The 15297-nt window shown below is 47.5% G+C and overlaps 6 protein-coding genes across 6 annotated transcripts; 1 reads left to right on the forward strand and 5 right to left on the reverse strand.

Annotated features, from left to right (window-relative positions):
- Nucleotides 1-599: 599 nt before the first annotated feature.
- On the reverse strand, nt 600-1768 carry GGS25DRAFT_519839 (uncharacterized protein; the record flags this gene model as incomplete). Its single annotated transcript, XM_049263782.1, has 2 exons — nt 600-1596; nt 1701-1768. 2 exons carry the CDS (start codon nt 1766-1768, stop codon nt 600-602), a joined length of 1065 nt encoding a protein of 354 aa, XP_049119303.1.
- Nucleotides 1769-3357: 1589 nt separating this feature from the next.
- GGS25DRAFT_200462 (uncharacterized protein) lies at nt 3358-5702 on the reverse strand. The gene is made up of 7 exons (XM_049256790.1): nt 5239-5702; nt 4912-5159; nt 4709-4730; nt 4595-4647; nt 4372-4536; nt 4103-4311; nt 3358-4051 (listed from the first exon to the last, which is right to left on the reverse strand). The coding sequence occupies exons 1-7, from the start codon at nt 5447-5449 to the stop codon at nt 3616-3618; spliced, it is 1344 nt and encodes a 447-aa protein (XP_049119304.1). The 5' UTR covers nt 5450-5702; the 3' UTR covers nt 3358-3615.
- A 161-nt stretch (nt 5703-5863) lies between these two features.
- GGS25DRAFT_483142 (uncharacterized protein) lies at nt 5864-7454 on the reverse strand. Its single transcript, XM_049260327.1, has 2 exons — nt 7433-7454; nt 5864-7371 (listed from the first exon to the last, which is right to left on the reverse strand). Exon 2 carries the CDS (start codon nt 7280-7282, stop codon nt 6065-6067), a length of 1218 nt encoding a protein of 405 aa, XP_049119305.1. The 5' UTR covers nt 7283-7371; nt 7433-7454; the 3' UTR covers nt 5864-6064.
- On the reverse strand, nt 7057-9317 carry GGS25DRAFT_200504 (uncharacterized protein). Its single transcript, XM_049256791.1, has one exon. The coding sequence runs from the start codon at nt 9157-9159 to the stop codon at nt 7405-7407; it is 1755 nt and encodes a 584-aa protein (XP_049119306.1). The 5' UTR covers nt 9160-9317; the 3' UTR covers nt 7057-7404.
- Nucleotides 9318-12097: 2780 nt separating this feature from the next.
- Nucleotides 12098-13583, forward strand: GGS25DRAFT_483145 (small regulatory subunit of acetolactate synthase). Its single transcript, XM_049260328.1, has 2 exons — nt 12098-13220; nt 13271-13583. The coding sequence occupies exons 1-2, from the start codon at nt 12460-12462 to the stop codon at nt 13449-13451; spliced, it is 942 nt and encodes a 313-aa protein (XP_049119307.1). The 5' UTR covers nt 12098-12459; the 3' UTR covers nt 13452-13583.
- On the reverse strand, nt 13517-15153 carry GGS25DRAFT_200526 (ornithine carbamoyltransferase precursor-like protein). Its single transcript, XM_049256793.1, has 3 exons — nt 14666-15153; nt 13909-14593; nt 13517-13853 (listed from the first exon to the last, which is right to left on the reverse strand). Exons 1-3 carry the CDS (start codon nt 15002-15004, stop codon nt 13810-13812), a joined length of 1068 nt encoding a protein of 355 aa, XP_049119308.1. The 5' UTR covers nt 15005-15153; the 3' UTR covers nt 13517-13809.
- Between the last annotated feature and the right edge of the window lie 144 nt (nt 15154-15297).

Raw genomic sequence — 15297 nt, forward strand, 5'->3', positions numbered from 1 at the left:
TGTGTGTGTAATACACCGTTGTATAGGTATTGGTCGCGACCCCTTTCGCAGATCATACCTACCAGTGCTGCTCAGGGGTAATTCTTTTTTTTTTTTTTTTTTTTTTTTTTTTCACTCTACACTACACGGCTTAGTCAGTCCTTCGGAGTTTTATCTATCCAATGATAGTTTTTCACTTTACTTGGTGCATGTGTGTGATATGAGTCGGTACCTACCTAGGTAAGTGGATAATAAATGGTAGCCCTGGAGGTTCAAGATTTTTTTTAAAGTGCTTATTGCATACACTTCAGATGGTAATGCTACCTAGATAAGACATAGGCCTCCATTGGTTATGTGATTTAGTCAAAAGCATGTAATATGTTGACACCCATAAGTCAGACCTAAACCATCCGATGTACCGTCTTATAGTAAAGAATGCTTAAAAGCGTATTTAGGTATGCGTTTGTTGTACGATGATATTGAACATCTTGGGTTCTAGGTGAGTAATCACATCTCAAGTAGATAGATGACCTGCATTATAATACGATCCAATATAAGCCCTGAAAATAACAATACCTAAATATAGTTCTTCCATACCTCTAGTACCTACTCTAATCACATCACCTAACGACTCGCGTGCCCAACTTCCCCGTAGACAAAAACCCCTTATTCCCCATCTCGCTCCTCCAGCCAATCCCGAGGACCCCAAACGCAATTCTCCCTTCCTCATCCTCGAGCACCTCAGCCTTATCCTTAGCCTTCTCCTCCTGCACCATAAAACAGCACTGCTCAACCTCCCCCGGGTGGAGCACCGGCCTCTTGCTCGCGCTAACCTCCCAGTTGCAGTCCTGGTACCGCAGCCCCTTTTCCAGGTCCAGTTCCACGCGGTACAGCTGCATGACATCCTCGCTGCAGTTCTCCAGCTGCGCCTCCATGACCCAGCGGCGGCCCCCGTCCCTCCCAGGCGCCAGGCCCCCGACTTTCGTCCGCACGATCAGCGACCCCTTGCAGATGAACTGGTATAGCTTGCGGAACGTGCGCGTCCGCCCCGACGTCTCGGTCGCCTCGTAGTAGCTGACCGTGACCGCCAGTACGTGGTTTCCCTCTTCCTTGAGGTCGAAGTTGAGGATACGCTGGAGGGTCTGGCCCGGATCTAGGTCCGTGCCTTTGGGGTGGCTTTCGCCGTCGTCGGGCTCGTCGTCGAGGCTCCCGTTCGGGCCTAGCAGCGGTAGTTTGAGGACGGTGCTGGACCCGGGCGTCTTCATCTCGGCCTCGATGCGCACATCGCGCGTGAACTTCTTCTTCTGCTGCTGCTGCGAAGTGACAGGTGCTAACCCGCCTGATGTGATCGTCGATGTGCTAGCCGAGAGTGGTTCGACGAATGGCGGTACATCGTGGTTGGCGCAAAGGGTGCAGCTGAAGGTCTCGCCGACATACGCGGAGCCGAAAGAAGGGGGTAGCTGTAGTATCGGAGCGAGGAGGAAGGAGTCGGGGTTGGTATCGCCATGTGTGGCATAGGCGAGCGAGGCAGGGATCGGCGTCTCCTTCTGGTCCGAGCTACGGGAAGAGAGCGGTGCGGGTAGGGCATGTTGAACGACGAGTGAAGGCCTAGAGAGCCTATATATATAGGGGTAGCGGTAAGAACGGTTAACCACTTATACGATTTATACGTAGAAAAAGCATAGGCATGACATGACATAAGTAGGTATGGTGGAGTTTACCGTAGCACCTTTAGCGACACGGAATGTGGTTCTTTGGGGTCGATCGACGGATAGCGTTGGTGACTCATGGCGTACGATTCATTAGAAACATTTGGAAAATAATTAGTTATTATTCCGAGGCCTCAAAAGAGACTCAGGAATGATCTTGACTTTAAGTACCACATGCAGTCATCCACATGATCTTGAGAATGGTATTTTACTATGCAGGTATTAAGATTTAAGATTAACAAAGCACGATTTGACAATCATCGGCAACTTGGAACTTCAAATGTCGGAACTGACGTACTATTCATCTTATCGTTCTTATCGATAGTACCATACCTATGTACATACTTCGTAGCATGCATGTCACCAACATAACGTTTTTATGAAAACAACATCATGTATAATAGTTATGTATGGAGTACCTATGATAAGTATATATAATATTCATATTCTTAACATATTCATTCTAAGCAGGCTATCAAGACCAGGTATCCCTTGCTATCTAGAGAAACCAAGTCAATCATGATTGAATCATCCAGACGGACTAGTCAAGTAGTACACGCCGGTCGATCACCCACCGTAGACGCCGAATGTCAGCCACGGGGGCACCCGCTCATGGATGCGGCGCGCGCCGAGCCCGGCGGCTCTGCCATATGCGCGAACTGCTTGATGGCGCCTGCGACATGGCTCTAGCCCATGTTGGTATCATTTACTACTTCCACCGCTTTCCTAGACGTAACACAGCTCTGGGCCACGAGAGCACCGAAGAGGAGCTAGCGTTTTTGCGGGAAAGGGGGCCGAGGGGGGCTTCAACTACCTACCTACCTGGTACATAGGTAATTTGACACACCGCCTGCTAACTATACCCTTCGTGTCAATATTAGGGTACCTATACGAGTTTATCTGACGGGAGTCCATGGGTCCCTTTCCTCTAATTGCAACCCTATCAAAGCGTCTAGGCCTGAGTGGAGTGTGCATTTCGTATGCGATATTAAGCTGACGGAACCGCTCCATTCTCGTTCTTCATGCAGGCCACGACGGAGTCTCAACACTTACTAGGCAGCGCTATATGATAGGCTTTATGGAACAGCTCCATCTGAGCTTGGTAGACGCTCTTGAATTATACCCCCGAGGTCCTTGTCGCGGTCTCTAGAAATCCGTCCGAACGAAGACCTCAGATTTCATGTGAAGCAGGGAAACTAGACCTAGGGTTAAGCAGCTGCAAATGCGGTATATAATCGATTAGTCAGGCGCCCATGCCCATGTAAAAACTCACTTCAATGCATTTTCATGAGCATTGCTACCTACTGAATACCTCCTAGGTAGTATGTACACACTCAACGCAAATGTGGACGAGATGGCTCCTTAAGAAACAGTCGCGATCATGTAACCTATCTCGAGGGGTTTCTGCAGAAACAACAATTAACCCGTCCTGTATAGGCCTACCTCCGTTTTAGTTTCCGAAAACTTACAGTACTTAAAGTTTCCGAGCCAGAGACTTCCCAAATAAACCGCAGATTCCTCTTACTATTAGTGTGATGCGCAACAAATAGCATTAACAACTAGTTCAAGGCCTGTAGCGCAACACCTAGGCGTCAAACTCGTTCATAGACCAGGAGGGGGTGGAACCTATGGATACAGTAGTTAGTAATACTCTTCAATACTTAAGGCGCAGTGAAGAACATACGGCTCCATAGCTTCCCGATCCAGGTGGAGGAGGGGGTGGGGGAGGCGCAGATCCTCCAGGAGGCGGCGGCGGGGGAGCCTCGCTGGGTGGAGGTGGTGGAGGCGGAGAGGCCGAGGCACCTGGCACAGGAGGTGTGCCCGATCCTTGCTGGGCAGCCTGCGCCGCGGCATAGTACTGCTGGTAGTACTGCATATATCTGTACTCAAGTCAGCAATAGTCCATTCTGGCTCGTAACGGGATCACTTACGCAGTGTAACCGCCGTACGCAGCATACGGGTCTTGGCCACCGTAGTATTGGGCGTACTGAGCAGCATAATCATTGTTTGCACCGGGCGGGCTTCCTTGGCCAGGGGGTGCAGGTGAGGCGGAGGTAGCAACTGGAGCGGGTGAGTTGTTGTAACCGCCGTATCCGCCGCCATAAGAACCCGATCCACTTCCCTGTCTGTCATTATACCTATCACCACCACCACCACCACCGTACGATCTGTCGCCGTAAGATCTCTCGCCGTATCCACCGCCGCCGCCGCCGCCGCCGCCTCCGCCACCACCACCACCGTGGCCACCGCTGAAATGCGGGCGTGGTGGACGACTCTTGAACTCCTCGTATTGTTCTTTGACATTAGCAATTAAATCTTCGCAGAGCTCTTTTGCTTTATCAACCATCTTAGGATCGGGTCCACTGGAATGAGGTTAGATAGTCACCAAGAAACGCTATTCAGTGTATACTTACGCGACATGGAGATACATATCATCATCGCTTTCACGGTTAGTTGAGGCTTCCAGATAGCCCGAACCGCGGCCTTTGATCTGGACACGGCATCCAGTCTCTTGCTGGATGTGCTTGACGTAAGAACCGCCATGCCCAACAATCTGGGCCCTAAGGTTAAAGCCGCGGATCTCCTCAAGACCGATCGGTATCTTAGACTCTGGCCATTTGCGCTGCTTGGAATTAGTCGAGGCATTATAATAATAGAAGAAGAGAGAGTAAGTTCAACTAACTCGTCCAAACTCATCACGTTCAACCTGCTCCTGGTCTCGGCGTCGGAAACGTCGCTCATCGACTAGGTTAGGGAGTTCTTGTTTCATCATCTCCTCGATCTTAGCAACGGCAGCCTCGAGGCCGGTCTTTGAGGTGCTCGTGATGTGGAGGTATAGAGGAGGGTTCTGGAAAGGCATTAGTCGCTTGGCCTCGTACAGATATGATGTATACCAAATTCCTTACCGCAGGAGTTGCCATGCTCTTATCGGGGTAATAGTTTCCGCGTGTCGTGACATCTTTCAAAGTCAACCAAGGCTCTACATAAAAATCAATAAACAACTGGGAGGTGTCTCGTACCAGCTCCGGTATCCTCTTTTATCTAATACAAGCAGGGGAGGTCAGCAGATGCCACAGAGGGGATTCGTGTGCGAGCTAGCACGGCTTCTATGTAAGCAGAACTGATCGCACACACGATAACAAGACACTGGGAGGAAAGCACCCAGCGTGAGGGTTGAAACTTTGATGTAAATCAGTAGGAATTGACCGAGGGCGATATTTACCATCTTCTGAGTTGAACTCTTGGTGAGTAGGTAACGATTTCGCAAGTCGTTTACTTCGATGTCCTTAATATAGTCGCCGTCGGCAATGTACATCTCGCCATTGATGTTCGCGGAAGCATGTCCGCCAGGTGAGTTCGCAGCGTTCGGGTTGGGTGAGGCAGAAGATGCAGACTTGATTGGCGGTACATCTACATGTTGGACACCTTTCTTCGCCTGGATTTGAGCATTGATCTTGGCGGCGGCGGCAGCTAAACATTGAAATGATGAGTAAAGGTGACAAAATGGGAATTTTAAGAAATGGGCAAGTACGTGAGTACGTATACATACCTGCAGCGGCAGCCGGATCAACAGAAGCTTTCTTGGGTTCAGCTACACCATTGTCACCTTCTCTTCCCAAGGGACTACGATCGCGACCGGGTTCCGAGGATCGCTTCGTGGGAGGAGAGCGAGACCTGCGATCAAATCTAGAACGGCGCGGCTCCGGCTCTGTCTGGTCAAACCGAGACCTTTTCGCGGTACGTCGCTCGCTATCGTCCATGATCGAATGCAGCGTAGTGACTAACTAAGGAAGTAGTAAAGGGTTAATAATTGTGTCAATGTCCGAAATGGATAGGACAGTACGCGCGCGATTTTTAATTATTTTCAAATTGTAAGAAAGAGTGAAGGAAAAAAAAAAAAAAAGGTAAGGTGTGAGGTGAAGGCGTGAGGCGTGAGGCGCAGGAAAAGTTAATGTGTAAAATTATGTTGAAGGCGCGGCAGCAGCGTTGCTAAAAGAGTCCAGCCTGCTGCAGTTATGTTTGAACCGCACTGATACTAACCTAGGTATTTAGTTGAGTGGATCCCACTACACTGCACAGTGCTTATGTACCTGCGACGGGAGCGGATAAAGATGATCCATCGGCTAATAAATACCTAACCTAGTTAACTACTTGCTATTATGTAGTAATCACATCTAACAACATGCATATACGAATATCCATTCAATATACTGTACATTAACCTTGACTCTTCAAAAACTCCAGAGCTTCATTCATTCACAACTTTGTTAGTATTCAGTATTCATTGACTCCCTCGTTATTATCATTATCTTTTATCTAGTTAATGGTACAAACAAAATGCCTAATATCTAACCAGTTAACAAATACATATGTATCTAACACTCAAAATGGCAAGTCATCATGCGCTGTGGCAATGACCCCTTTTTCTTCTTCCATCCCTCACTGGAGCAATACTGTGGCTTTTTCTTGTCGGCTATCGTGTTATTCCATTTCTGACTTCCGTATTCGAACTGGACCACCCAATCCGGGTAGCCCGACGCCGAGCAATACATTTCATCCGGCCCCACCGGTTTATTGTTGTGGCATGACGGTGTCGTCTTGCCCGGCGCAAGCGTCGTGGTGAAGGTGATGACGAGGTCGCTCGCAAGTTTGGTATCCTTGGTCACCATCTTCATCTGTTTGCCCCACGGCAACCTCAGGCTCCCCGAGTCCTGCGCGTGGATCTGCCTGCCCTGCCCATCTGCGAGCTTCAGCTTCACCCCTACCCCGTCTATAGAGCCTGCTGATTCTTCCTGCAAGTCCAGGCCGCATGTTTCCACTTTGGGACACGAGCACATCTTTTGGGTGCCCTGGTTTCCAGGAAGCCGCAAAGTGTTCGTGCAACTTGCTTTCTTTCCTCCAGCACAGGTCCTCTTGGCGCATTCGGCTTGGTCGCATTGTACCGGCTTCTTGGGGGCCTCGGTAGGTTCCCCGGTTTTAGAAGTTTTCGTCTCGCTTGTGCTTTTTTGGGTTTCGTGAGGTTTTTCTGCTTTGGACGTTGTTGTGCTGCTTGTGGTCTTCGCAGATTCGGTAGTTTTTGTGTTCTTTGTGGCCGTAGGGTGCTGTGTGCTCGAAGATTTTTGCGTGCTGGTAGGTTTCTGCGTGCTGGTAGGTTGTTGCGTGCTTGAAGGTTTCTGTGTACTCGTGGGGATTGCCTTGGCAGGAGTGCTTTGAGGTTTCACGGGGCAAGCCGGGTCTCGCTTCCTATGGCGGCGGCTCGGCGGGGGTTTCTCGGCGGGAGTAGGCATCGGCACATTAACACCAGGCGCCGCCGAACTATAATCGGGCGGGTTCTCGTAACCAGGCGGTCGATCGTTAAAAGAGTAAGGTGGTGGTGGCAAGATCTGAGCCCGAGACGGATTCCACAATTTCTCTTCTAGCTTGACCGAGTTGTCTGTCTGTACGGTCCACAAACGATATGCGGCCTTCACAGACTCGCATTCGGCCGGCCGGTACTGGAAGACCGCCTTTCCACGATGCTCAGTATACTCCTTATCGCTCTTCTTCGGCTTATTCTTGTAGTAGCTAATAACATGCACATATTGAGGGCGCATGTTCTCCTGAATCTGTTGTTTTAGATAATCGAGCGACTTTTTGTAGAATTGATGTTCTATTTTGTTAGACGGCCACTGTAACAATAGGGGTCAGTAATCTTATTCCTTCTTTTTTCGTTGGTTCAAGGGAAACTGATCTGTAGGGGGAAGCTTAAGGGGTAAGAGGGAAAAAAAGGCTTCAATATACATACCAATAGGTAGACCATTGGGGCTTGGCCTACTTTCTTAAGCGCATTTGTGTTTCCATCGTTCGCCCCCGAACCGTCCCCATTGGGGCCGTCAAAAATCGTTTTCCATATGGTCTGTATCTTCTGAAGCTTTATAATATCGCGCTCCCATAGACGGGCCATATACACCCTGCTGTTCGATACCGCCACAAGTCCAGCACAGCCAAAAAGGCCATCCATACCGAGGGTGAAGACTTCAGCGCCCAGGTCCTTCACCAGGCTGGGGACCGATCCATCATTCTTCTCATAGTCTTCAGCATCGGGCTCAATGTTGTCGTTCCAGGGTTCAAGAAAGCCGTCATAACCCTTCTCGATCTCATTCGTTATAAACCTCCTCTGGGAATCCTGGGAAGCGACGCCGTTCATATCGAGTTCGGGTTCTTCCCATTGGCCTGAATCTGGATCCGCCTCACGCTCGACCACTACGCGCTTGAGAATACCACGCTCCGACAATGCGGGGTCTGGAAACACGGCGGAGTCTGGTTGGTTGCATACTCCTCTCACGCAAGAGGTTGGCTCGCATATCCACTCCGAAGTTGTCGTCGTAGTCGTGGTCGCTGTGGCGGTAACAGAGCAGCCAGTTACTGTGCTGAAATGCGTTGAGCATTCTGGGTTCTTTTGGCCACTAGTTGTTACGGTACAGGCAACACTTTTGTGTTCCGCCGTGATGGTAGTAGTGCAGCTTGTGGTTGTGCTTTTGCTTGTAGTGGTGGCCTTACTCTGAGTTGTGGTCGGCTCTCCCGTTGGCTTGCTGCCTTCGGGTTTCTCCTTATCGTTGCTCTTGTCGTTGCTCTTGTCGTTGCTTTTATCGTTGCTTTTATCGTTGCTTTTATCGTTGTCTTGTTTGTTGTCGGTACCCTTGTTCTCGGCATCTTTATCAGGAGGACAGTCACCGATGCTCTGCCCAAACAATTTCACACAGAATCTGGCGAATCCTGGGAGGCGGATGTCCAAGTTGGGAGGGACAATTTTCGGGAAACAGCTGAAGCATATCACTGGAAGTCCTCCCGCCACCGGAATAAGAACTGTGCTGATATTAGCCAAAAGAAAGCTGATATACTTGTATTGATATAGATACGTACGTGGTACAACCGTTGGATCATTCCCTCCTGGAGATGTTGTAGTAACAAATGTCGGCGTAGTTGCCGGGTGGTCCTTCGCGGTAACGAAAACGGCCGCAGCAGGAACGGCGGTGATGATAACAGGCGCGGCAGTTGTCGACGAACTCGAGGACAAGCTAGCAGGCTTGGGCATTTCATTAGCGGCATGTGTAGCTGTATCATGTGTACTAGAAGTATCTTTGTGAGTGGTATGGGCACTATTTGTAGTGTGTGTGCTGGTAGCCCCCCCTGAGCCTGGGAATAAAGTGGTATTAGTAGGCTTGAAACTGGAAAATGATCGACTATCTGATGGCTTCATAGTAGTATGGGTGCTAGTAGCACCTCCTGAGCCTGACTCTAGCAGGGAGTTGATAGCTTTGTTAACAGCACCTGTAGCACCTGTTGGCCTGTTTGTAGTCTGCGTACTAGTAACCCCCAAGCCTGGCAATAGAGTGGTATTGCTGGGCTTATCACTGGGGTGTGGCATAATCATTGCTGTGCTGCTAGTAGCCTGGTTGTTGGCGGCTTTCCCAGAGCCTGGCGGGTGCATGGTATTAAGAGGTTTGATATCAGGTCCTCTAAGACCACCTGTAGGACTAGGGTAGACATTATCTTTCTTAAGATGCCCCTTTCTACCGGTTCGGGTTATAGTTTTAATACTAGATAAATCATAATGGTTATGCTACTCATTGTTAGCTATTCTGTACTTTTCCGATAAGTGCTATATGGTGAAGTGAAAGAAAATAAGAAGTATTTCACTAACTGTATTCTGTCTTGGGTGATCATGTTGGGAGTCTAGGCCGGAGGTATGGTGACCAGAGCAGAATGATGCTGCAAACAATAGACCAAGAGCCTTTAAGAGATGCATGGCTGGCAGGCTAGTACACAAGCATCATACAAGAGTAAGTCTAGTATGCTGGATCTTGCGCCGACATGGGCTTGAAGACAGCTAGGTTAAGTACCTACCTCATATTTATATAGCCCTCCTTTTACACACACTTACCTAGGCACGGTACTCTATATCCCCAAAAGACCCAATGATTTAAGTATTAGGATGTTACCACATATATGTGCCACTATTCCAAAATCAATAGATCTTCTACTGTGCCGTATTTGTTTATAGAAGTTCGGTGACTATCTTTAAATGGCGTCTTCCATTGATGCTATCCATAGATATATGGCTACTAAGGTATGTGGGTTTATACTAATAAGTAGGTGTTTACAATCTATTATTATATCCATATGGATACTTGAAGCTCCTAACCTAGACTGAACCAACCTAGGGTACTTCAATGTTGAGATAACTGAAAGAAGTACATAACTACATGGCACGGCTAGGCGTGGCTAATGCCGCTCTTATATATTTTATTTTTAAATGTCTCCATGATACCTACCTAACTGGGGATGAAGGGATAGTGTTACTTAAAATACCCGGCAAATTGCAAGCAATTTAAATTAGTAAAACTTTACTAATTTGATATCTGGAAAATCGTCGCTCCGCAACAATTTTGATTTTAAGTACTATTCATTTATTAAATTTTTTTTTTTTTTTTAAATACTAAACATTTAATCATGCCTCCGGCGGCTCCTGCGGAGTGCTGCTCGCTCCGCTCGAAAAGAAGAAAAACAGGTTTAAATCACCCAACGGTTTAACCCAATTAAAAGCCAGCCATTGGCCAGTTTGAGTGGGCACTTTCTTTCACCCAAGGCAATAGTTACATAACAATCACGTGACGGTAGGTTCCTTTCACATCAGACACCGATTATATAATACTCACGCGAGTGACGACGGATTCCTTTGGCATGGATTACGTGGTACTCACGTGACGGTCGGAATACCGGCGTAATGGACGAACCGGACTCACACGTAAAAGAGTAAATTATACTTACCTCCAGGCCACGTGATATTGTTGAATATCGAGTGGCCCATCTGCTAAGCCTAGATCAACCCATGCGCCGGGACTTACAGGTGTTAGGGCTGGAATCGGCTTGGCCGGATGGGGAGTAATTGTCGGATTGGGGGGATTTATGGGTATAGGAGGGAGGTTCGGAGAAAAGCCGGTTGTCGGAGGCCGGCTGTATTTGGGCACCGCTTGCGGCGATGGGACCGCCCCAGAGGTTATTTACGGCTGATGGCACATGTTAGCGTTGGGGATAATCCCTCCCGGAAGCTCTGAAAGCTCTCCTTGAGCAGGTCACGGCAGCAGCGGCGGCAGCGCAGCATTCCGGGGCCGGCCGACCCGCCTCGGAATGGGTGTATCAGCCATTAATTCAATGGATCAACTGGTTTGGGGCTGTGTGGCTCTTGAAAAGCTCTTGAAAACTCTTGAAAACTCTTGAAAGCCCTTGAAACCTGAAAAGTGGTTGAAAGGAGGAAGAAAAGGATTACAACAGCTTGGGGGTTGAGAGCCCTTATATAGACCGGTCTAGAGCACGCTCCATCAGTACGTACCCCAACCATCCAAGGCAAACAGTTAGGCAAACTAAGCGCTAGTAAGCCTATTGAAATTGAAGCCATCCTATTGGCTCAAATCTGGACCTATTGAGCCGCTAGTAAAAAGTGAAACGTTTGGAGCCAACTTTTCAAGCTGTTGATTGATTGATTGGGTGCATCGCTTTTCAGCCCCCAAATCCAGCAAACCACCTTCCACACCACCTTCAACACCACCATGTAAATCAATTATTTCAAATATTTCTTAAAGTATTTGATTTAGGTAGTGGTGTTGAAGATGATTAATAAGATGGATTAAATGGATCAAATGGATCAAATGGATTAAATGGATTAAATGGATTGAATGGAAAAAAGTTGAAAAGAAGAAGTTGGAATGGAAGAATTAGAAAAGATGGATTGGATTAGTCAGCTTTGATTATTAAGAATGGAACTGAATGGATGGAATTGAATGGAAAGTGGCTGATTTAAGGCTGTGGAGGCTGAGCTTATCTTATCAATGGAATTAAATAGAAAGTGGCTGAATTGAGGCTGTGGAGGCTCAGCTCCTTATCTTATCAGTTTCTGCGGGAAACAGAGTCCGAGCTTGAAATTTTCACTTATAGGCACGGCTCCACTACACGATTTTATTAAGTAAAACTTTACATTTAACTCGTCCCTCCTTAGTAAAGTTTTACTAATAAGGTGTGATTAGAGGATTTTATTTACATACTAGGTATCAATATTAACTGAAGTACACCACATATGTATGTGAGCCTCAATGTTCTCACCAATCAGAGCACACACACTGTCTGTTTTGTAAGTTGTGATATTTTAATGCTTTAATGCCTATGTGAATAGTTACTAGGGACCCTAGGTAATCAATTTAACGCTAAATCTGTACTTGTACATTCCTAAAAAGTGGCGCAAATTGGGTGCAAAGCTTGGTAGGTCCACATTGCAAGATCTAGTTCATCTCTAGTATGCATATAATATGGGGCTATATTTCAAGCATGACAAAAATATATTTTCATGATAGAAGAGATCACGTGATGGTGTTAGTTATGTCACGACTCACGAATGACTGTGAATATTGGATCGATCTAGGATTACATAACTAACAGGCATATCTTCATATCTCTATCTAGTTATATACATACTACTAGTAACTAGTAGTAGGTACCTACTATGTACATATCAGCTCCGAATCTCGCAGCTTATCACTGTACCCTCATCATTCCAACATTAACGGCCTTTTTTTTTTCTTAGTCTAGTGACTCAAAATAGTGGTGGTTCTTTTTCTTTTCTTTTTCCTTTTTTCTTCTAATTACCAATTGAACCCCGCCAGACTCTTGTCGGGTTTTGAACATTGCCAACCTCTGATCAGAGAACTTTCAAAGTTCTCGCCCATGATCAGAAATCATGGCGTCTCGCACATTTGTCCAGGCCAATTGCCTTAGGGCTATCGCCGCCGGCATACAAATTGCTCCCAGGACAACAGCTAGATGGAGCTCTGGTACCAGTTCTACTTCAGCCATTGCCTACAAAGCTCTTCGCCGCCGTCATGCGCCCCTCCCTACCGACACTCCATCATCATGGTCCGCCCAAGCGGCCGTTTCTAACATCTTATACGAAACCCCGACGCCTTCCATGTCGCCTCCGAAACGTCACATCCTCAACTGCCTGGTCCAAAATGAGCCTGGTGTCTTGTCTAGAGTGTCCGGTATTCTGGCAGCGCGGGGCTTCAACATTGATTCTCTAGTTGTATGCAGTACAGAGGTAGAAGACTTGTCTCGCATGACAATTGTTCTGACTGGCCAAGATGGTGTGGTCGAGCAAGCGCGCCGGCAATTGGAAGATCTGGTCCCCGTTTGGGCTGTTTTGGACTACACCAATGCTGCCTTAGTCCAAAGAGAACTGCTACTTGCCAAGATCAATATCCTGGGACCGGAATACTTCGAGGAGCTGTTGGCGCACCACCGCGAGATGACAGCCGAGCCTGATGTGACGGGAGTTGGTGACAAGTCGTTGGAGGATGTGTCTTTAGATTTCCATCCCAGCAAAATGATAGCCAGCCAGGCCCTGCGACTCAAGCATGAACATCTAAGATCCATCACGTACTTTGCACACCAGTTCGGTGGCAAAGTCTTGGACATCAGCACAAGTAGCTGCATTGTCGAGGTGTAAGTTGTGAATTAGGCTGTAAAAATCGCTGACTGCTAACACTTGCTAGATCTGCCAAGCCAGTAAGAATCGATTCGTTCCTAAAGTTAATAGCACCATTTGGGATTCTAGAGTCATCGCGGACTGGTCTTATGGCTTTGCCCCGATCACCTCTCTACGGCCCTGACGAGGAAACCATTGTGAAGGAGGCAGATGAGATCGTGGATGCTAGCCAGCTACCCCCCGGTTAAATAAAAAAAATTATTGGGCTGGAAAATTGGCGTTGATGGTGATTAGAAAAAACATGGCTCAAGTTAGGCATTGTTTCTCTATACACGAGAATTGCATAGTGTGAATTACTTAATGCAAATATGAGAGTGAATTCACAATTTTTTGTCACATTTTATTACGCCCCCCTTTTTGAGCCAGTATTGAAATCACTTTTCCCTCAAAGGATGGATCTGAGCTTCTCCTTTTCCAGTTCTTGAGGGCACCTATAATTGGCACCTCTAAAACTGCCAGCCAATTTTCCAATACCACATTCAACGTCTACGTTTAATATACGTAAATTACAAGGCCTATACTCTCCACGGAAGTTTCATTTGTAGTCTAGACTATGTTCCCCTTGTTGACGACAAACCCCTCGAGAGCCGCTGTGTTTATATTAGCATTGAAGCAGACCAAATTTGAGAAGTATGCATTACTTACCGACAGCAGCCCATAATCTGTTTTCTGCTTCGGGAAATACAAGTGACCGCGGAGAGTAGAAGACGCCATCTTCAACTTCCTCGGGATGGCGAGGTAAGCAGTGCATGAATTTCCAGTCTGCCTTTGCACCACCCCTCTTTGCTAGCTCATTGGTGACCTGGAAGCCAGCGAAGTCCTTGAGTCGCTTCTGCGCCTCCTCCTCCTGGCCCATGGAAATCCAGGTGTCGGTCACGATTATATCGGCATCCTTGACGGCCTCCTCGGGGACGTAGGTCTGGTTCAGGACCCCGGGTGTTTGGGTGGATTTGGCTTGGCTGGTAATCAGATCTGCCATATTCTTTGGGATCTCATAGCCGCGGGGTGTGGCGACTGAGATCTCAACGCCGAGCTTTATACATGCGATAGCGAAGTCGAACAGAACGTTGTTCGCATCTCCAACCCAGGCTACCTTCAATCCTTTTGGAACGATGAGGTTGTCTGCAGGAGAAGCTTTAGTCGTCTCGTGAATCGTAAGGAAGTCTGCGATTATTTGAAGCGGGTGAAAGTCGTTGGACAGCGCATTGATGACAGGGACGCTTGAGTCTTTCGCCAAACCAACCACGTCACTGTGAGGCCCGACCCGAGCTACCATGCAGGAGGTCATAGATGAGATCACCTTGGAGGTATCTAGCAATGACTCATTCACCTAAAGAGTCTATCGGTCAATTGATCCCCTGTGACAAAATAAAATGGAATAGGAGACTTGAGATGCACTCACTCCTAATTGGATATCGTTCTTTCCAAGGAACATAGGGTGCCCTCCCATCATAGCCACAGCAGCCTCCGTTGAGACTCGGGTACGAGTACTCAATTTATTGAACATCATGGCCACGGACTGGCCAGTTAAGGTACTGTTCAGGCTCTTCGGAACACCTCCAGATTTGACGGCCTTCTTATGGGCCGCAGCATTTAGCACCAGCTTTGATAATTCAGCAGGTGTGAGATCACTCATAGACATGAGATGTCGAATTGGCTTGGGGGTAGTTGAGTAGCATCTTGCCTGAGCACCTCCAAGTGAGCTCTTGGCGAGTCGTAGAGCTGGTGACCTCATCTTCATGAAGGTTAATACATGCAATGGAATATTTGAAGAGTTTTGCTTTTTGCTTTTTGCTATTTGATATTCGATGTATGTACAATACCTATCATTGTTATCGACAACTCCAACCAGTTAACTAAATAACTAACCTACATGAATTTGGCTGTGACACATACTTGTGGAAATACATACACTAACATATGTAGATAACCATACTATGTACTTAGTGTAGAATTTATGCACATAAATAGCTTACATAATAACTCTTGGGTAGTACGGTACCTGGCTAGGTACACAGCCCTGGACTCTGATGG

This window comes from Hypoxylon fragiforme (assembly GCF_022984875.1).
Source record: "Hypoxylon fragiforme strain CBS 206.31 chromosome Unknown GGS25scaffold_3, whole genome shotgun sequence".
NCBI classification, from domain to species: domain Eukaryota; kingdom Fungi; phylum Ascomycota; class Sordariomycetes; order Xylariales; family Hypoxylaceae; genus Hypoxylon; species Hypoxylon fragiforme.